Genomic DNA, 6,000 nt, shown 5'->3' on the forward strand with positions numbered 1-6,000 from the left:
GAGCGAATAATTGCCCGATTTTACTGGACAGGAAACTGTTTTAGACTTAGAGCTTTTTATTGTCATTGTGCAGTTTCTTGCACAGTGAAATTGGGTAAGTGGAGAGCATAGAGCCGCTGTATCTGTGCGCACCACCATCTTGCATTTTTTGCATGTTTGGCTGGTGTCACTTTTGGACTTTGCTACCTGTAGCTAAACATTTGCAGCTAAATCATTTATTTAAAAGCAGAAGCTGCAACTGATCGAGGGAATATTTGTCTGAAAACTTAAACTGAACTCCAAGGGTACCATTGCTCCAGCTCACCATCTTTACCTGAGTGAATCAGTTTGTTGAACAATCTAAATGATTCAGAAACTTCTGTGACATCAACTTAACTAAGGCTCATTACAAATTTCACAAAACACTGCTGAATACTTTTAATATTTTTTTATTAGTTATTTTTGTTTTTGTTGTTATTTTGATTTTAATAAAACAAAATAAAATAAAGAATTAAATCATTTCTTTGGTTTTTTTTATTTAATTTATTTTACAAATAAATTAATAATAATATTAATAATAATAACAACAAATTAGTGCTGTCAGCGTTAACGTCATTTTACTTAATGACGTTAACGCTGACAGCACTAATTTGTTGTTCCCAGAGAGCAAGCCAAACACTGGTCCAGAAAAGGACGATCTCTAGTAGATTTTGTTTTAACCTCCTAGGACCTGGTGTCCACATATGTAGACATAACATTTTGGGTTGTCTAGACCAAAATACAAAATTTTGCTCTTCAAAAACCTGATATCCACTTATGAGGGAGGACATGACACTGCCACTGTTCAATCGAAATTTAAAATGAATGTCCTCATATGTGGATCTCATTCTTTTGAGAAACAAAAAAAAGATAGTCCGAATCTGATGTCTTGGTTTTTACCTTCATCGGGTCCCAATCAACCTAAATGGCACAGAGGAATTAAAAATGCATGCCATGAAAGTTCAGGTCTTAGGAGGTTAAAAATGTCCCTGCTGATGAGACCAGTGAATGTGGGGCGACGGTGGCAAGAAAAAACTCCCTCCTGGAGGAAGAAATCTTGGGAGGACCAGGCTCTCTGGCAGGACCCTCCCTCCTGAGGGCAATACTTACCTATACTTGTCCTCCAGTGTGCGATGGTGGGCTGGGACGACTGCTTTTCCTTCTCAGCATGATGATGACCTTAACTTCCTTCCTTCCTTCCATTTCCTGTTTCAGAACTGAGAATGAAGACAAAACTGGTTAACAAGGTAACAGGACATTTAAAAATTCTCTCACTTCAGGATGAGATGCTGTGTCTTCTTACGTTTCTCTTGTAAAACAGGATGTAGGCCGACTGCTGCTGTTCCTCACAAACTGCAGATCCAGTTGTGTGGAGCACCTGTGCGTCATTATAGGTGAGCCAGCGATCTGATGTAGAGTGCTGACTCTCCTCAGGATGGACAGAACTACAGATGTAGTGTCCTGAAATCACATTAAGACAAATGAATCCAACTTCTGGAAGTCAACTGATTCAAGCAAACAGTGATTTTGACTTAGTGCTTCTTAGAACATCAAAAGCTTTTGTGTGTGAGTCCTTCACTGAAAAGTAGCAAGTTTCATTTTCTGTTTGTCACAAGTCTGTTGTTTTACCTGACTCTGTGCCTCCATAATGACTGATGATGCTGCAAAGACTATAACAGCCACCACCCTGAGAAGGAACAAATCCAAAGAGTGTTAGTTTCATAAAGTCTCACATCAGTGCCATAATTAAGCTGATTTGCTGAGGCTACGTCCACACTAATGCGTTTTCGTTTGAAAACGCATCGTTTTCTCTCCGCTTTGACCTCCCGTCCACACCGAGACGGCGTTTTCCTCAAGGAAAAACACAGCATCTTGAAAACGCTCTCGAAAACGCATACATTTCAAAACGGAGTTGTCCCGTCGCAGTGTGGACACTCGAAAACGCAGACTTTCTAAAACGATGACGCATTTTGGTCATGTGATGCAGTCATGTGAGCAATTAAACAAAGATAAGCCGAGTGCATTAGACAGCAGTTGTTTTGATTGCTCTCAACTTTGACAGCCCTAAAAAAGATTAATATCAGTTTGTACATGCTCCGGATAGCTTTTCTTCAAATTCTGTAATTCTCACTCACTTTTGCGCATGCGCAGGACTGGAACGTAAGCGTTTTCGGCCGTTTCAATGCAGACGCACAACTATTTGAAAATGACTGAAAACGCCAGTGTGGACACGGAGTTTTCAAATCTATCCGGGCTAGTGTGGACGTAGCCTGAGACGTTCTGCAGTCTGTTTTTACCTGATTGGATGGCACCACCAAGTCCCTCTGCAGCCTGACGGGGTCATCCACCTTCTTAATCTTGTAGGTTTGTGTAAAGCCAAACCTCTTCAGATGCAAGATTAGAACTCTGGCAGAAAAGAAAAAAAACACAAACAAGGTAGAAAATAAGAAGAATGAGTGTCAAACACAAACAGAAGATGGGAGAAAACGACTGCTCAAGTATTGTCTCGAAAAACTCTGATATTTGATGCGCCACAGTTTGGAAACCTGGTCAGTCGATCAATTCTGATGTGACCTTACTCACCTTGGCAGTGTATCAAAAGACGACTTCAGTTCTGAGGCCGTCCCTCCACAATCACAGCGAAATTCTATTTCTTGTTCCTGAACAACAGCACAGAGAAAACAGGCTTTATGGTAGAAAGAAATCTCAACATATGCACACACACATGCACACAAACACTAACAAAAAAGGTGTGTTAAGATCGCTGATACGACAACTCTATTGGAATTTGTGATCTTACCTTCAAGTATGTCTCTAACATGTTTATAATAGACCCCTCTGGAACAAGGTCTAGAGACAAGCTGGTGAATTCCTCTTGCTGTGATGATTGGTGACCGCAGCTACACATTTCAGGAGTAACGTAGTTAAAGTAAAGATCAGGTACGTGGAAAAGAGGTATATGAAAATATTGCAACCAGCTCTGCGTTTCTGAAAGACAGGCTTACCTCTTGCATGTCCTCATGTTTTCCATTTTAAAAATGTGATGGTCTTCTACTGGGCAGCTATAACTTTGGCCCAGGAGAGCTGCGTTCCTCTCCAGGTGAGGTGTGAGCCTTTTGACCTCATCGAGGAATAATGTTAGGAATTCATGAGCGTCCTGAAAGAAAAGCAGAGAGATTTAAAACAGTACATCAAAATCAGAAGGTAAAGCAAAAAACGAAATGTCCAAATAGCTGACGCACTTTCTGTGCACTGCCGGTGTATTCAGGAGCTTGACTGCTGAATGCCTTCTTAAAAGCTCTTAGGTGGTGATCTTTAAGGCCATAATCTGTTGACTCGTGACAGTCCCTGACATCAATAAGCCTTCTGTAGAAAGGAAGGGTAAACAGACATTTCTGCTGTTAGATCTCTTTGTTCTTCAGGTTTTTGAAGAAAGTAGAAGGTTGACGTAGCGCACCTTAAGAGCTGAGCTTCTGGATCTGTGCTCCACAAAACCCCCTGACGCCTGATGTCTCTTATGAACTCCTCAATGTTGAGGAGGCTCTGCAGGCAGGAGTTCATGTAGCAGGTGTTTCCGATGTTTGGAAACCTGACACACACGCGCAACGTTTACAGTATCAGTGTAAAATAATTCATTTTCTCCACTTTGACAAAGTGAGTCTTTGTGCACCACGTGTACTCACCCGAAGCAGTCTATAGTCCCAGTTTGACTTTCTATTTTTTTCCCACCGCATGCTACACTGCTCCAAAAAGGTAAAAACACAAACACAAAATTAGGAAAGATGTCAAGATTCTGAGCAGTGTATGCGCATGTATGCATGAGCTTTGAAGTTGAAACATTTTGGAGGACGTCCAAAAGTAGTAAAAAAGATGTAAATACACAAGGTGGAAGAAAAATGCCAATAAAAGGGAAATAAAACAGCTCCAACTAAACCACTGCTATAAATATCTCCAGCAGCATTAAAGAGCGGCGCATTTCTTTACCTCTGATGAGACGTAGAAGGAATTTCCTTCTCTGCCACGTTTTGTTTGTGTAATTTCTGTTTAGAAACAAGAAAACCAACATCAGTAATGGCATAAAACAAACATACCAAGGGAGTCTCTCCATGAAAAGTGTCCAGTTAGAAAATTTGGTATTATTTCATATTATTTATCACTTTAGTGAGCTGTCAGCTCATGAAGCAGATATATAGGAATATCTTTAAATAAATTAAAAACAATTTATTCATGCTTTAAATTGAGTTTTAAAGTTTGTCCTATGAAATACAAAATCCTTCATTTGGTTCTGATCAAAATTCAGTTTTTACAGAAATCATCCATCAAGCTTCATTAAAAGATTCAAAAATGCTTATTTACCATAAAAAATATTTAGAGAAACATCCTGCAAGTCACTTCAAACTTACCTTTCTGTGAAAAAAAAAAACTTTAAACATCTTTGAACCTAATTTGAGGACATGGATGTGCTAAATTGCTCTTAATTCTTCGCATTTAACTGTGATGAGTAAATGCTTGATGACAGTGACTCTTTCCATAAAACATACCTTCCAGAATTTAAAAAGAAACCAGCGACACTTTTTTTGTGTCTTCGCAGTGCTGCTCTCTGCCTCTGCATCGCTGTCAGTTTGCTGCAGAGGACGAACAAACATAAGTTTATTAAAAAAGTAAAGTCACTTTAAATTAACAAGTGCAATTTAAAGAGAATGTGCATTTCATATGTTTCGTGTAAAAGCAAACCGAGGAACAGCAGAGGTGTCTCCATTTTCTCTTCTTCTTTTGACCATTTTCAGCAACACAAGCATCCGGGATGCTGATGAGGACAAAAGTGTAAATGTTATTTTTCAAAGTGGAAATTTTTAACAAGGAGTACATGCTGGAGATTGCAGATAAAAATTAATAACTGTAATGGAACAAAATCATGTATTTTGTACATTTACACTCCAACTAACATTTACACTCCAACAAGAGCTCCAACTAAACCACTGCTATAAATATCTCCAGCAGCATTAAAGAGCGGCGCATTTCTTTACCTCTGATGAGACGTAGAAGGAATTTCCTTCTCTGCCACGTTTTGTTTGTGTGATTTCTGTTTAGAAACAAGAAAAGCAACATCAGTAATGGCATAAAACAAAGTATATGGTAAGAAAATACAATATCCTTCATTTGGATTCAAAATTCAGTTTTTACAGAAATCATCCAAGAAGCTTCCTTAAAAGTTTCAAAAATGCTTATTTACCATAAGAAAACATTCAGAGAAATGTGCTGCGAGTCTCTTCAAACTTACCTTTCTGTGAAAAAGAAGTTTAAACATCTTTGGACTTGATGTGATCGCAGCCAAAATCTCCTCAGCTTTGCAAAAGTTCAACTGAAAACAAGCAGTCAAAGGTTGTATATTTATAAACTTTCAGCATAGAACGTTCATACCCTGAACAGCAAACATCAGCATTATGATGTATGGGGCTCATTTGCATATTTTGGAATGTATGCTCATTTGAACTGTATGGTGCTCGTCTCCAAGCAACTGCTACAAAAACAGGTCAAGTCAAGTGGCTTTTATTGTCATTTTAACCACGTGCAGAGGTACTGTACAGAGTGAAATGAGACCGCGTTCCTCCGAGACCCTGGTGCTATATATGACATATACGGACAAACCCAGGACTACATAAAGTGCAGTGTGCATAAATTGCAAAAATAAACAAGACAAAACAGTGCAAAACTAGACAGAACAGGACGATACAGACACAAGACAATGGAAATGTGCAAAATGCTGAGTATTGTGCAAAAGTAACTTGGTGTCTGTATGTATGTGTATGAGTGTGAGATACTGCAGATAAGTGCTTGGTAGTGACATGTGTGAAGGTGTGCGTGTGCCAGTGCAGTCACTGAGTGTTCAGGGGTCTGACGGCTTGTGGGAAGAAACTTTTCCGTAGTTTGGTAGCGAGGGCCCGGATGTTCTGGGACCTCTTTCCAGAAGGCAGCAGGGTG

The 6,000-nt window shown here is 39.4% G+C and overlaps 1 protein-coding gene across 2 annotated transcripts; it reads right to left on the reverse strand.

Annotated features, from left to right (window-relative positions):
* Positions 1-583: 583 nt before the first annotated feature.
* On the reverse strand, positions 584-5,454 carry LOC147304346 (ubiquitin carboxyl-terminal hydrolase 37-like). Of its 2 annotated transcripts, XM_086280554.1 has the most exons (15): positions 5,300-5,450; positions 5,046-5,101; positions 4,753-4,825; positions 4,560-4,643; positions 4,003-4,058; positions 3,702-3,758; positions 3,476-3,607; positions 3,261-3,384; positions 3,024-3,175; positions 2,819-2,918; positions 2,602-2,678; positions 2,316-2,424; positions 1,648-1,705; positions 1,322-1,479; positions 584-1,235 (listed from the first exon to the last, which is right to left on the reverse strand). In XM_086280554.1, the coding sequence occupies exons 1-15, from the start codon at positions 5,324-5,326 to the stop codon at positions 1,230-1,232; spliced, it is 1,269 nt and encodes a 422-aa protein (XP_086136680.1). In that variant the 5' UTR covers positions 5,327-5,450; the 3' UTR covers positions 584-1,229. The 2 variants fall into 2 exon arrangements, with proteins under 2 accessions (XP_086136680.1, XP_086136679.1); XM_086280553.1 differs by lacking the exon at positions 584-1,235 and having other exon boundaries at positions 1,295-1,479; positions 5,300-5,454.
* Between the last annotated feature and the right edge of the window lie 546 nt (positions 5,455-6,000).

Source organism: Aulonocara sp. 'chitande type north' Nkhata Bay, linkage group LG22, assembly GCF_057382095.1.
Source record: "Aulonocara sp. 'chitande type north' Nkhata Bay isolate Kocher_YH1m ecotype deep benthic linkage group LG22, A_spYH_male_GT1.1, whole genome shotgun sequence".
Classification (NCBI taxonomy): domain Eukaryota; kingdom Metazoa; phylum Chordata; class Actinopteri; order Cichliformes; family Cichlidae; genus Aulonocara; species Aulonocara sp. 'chitande type north' Nkhata Bay.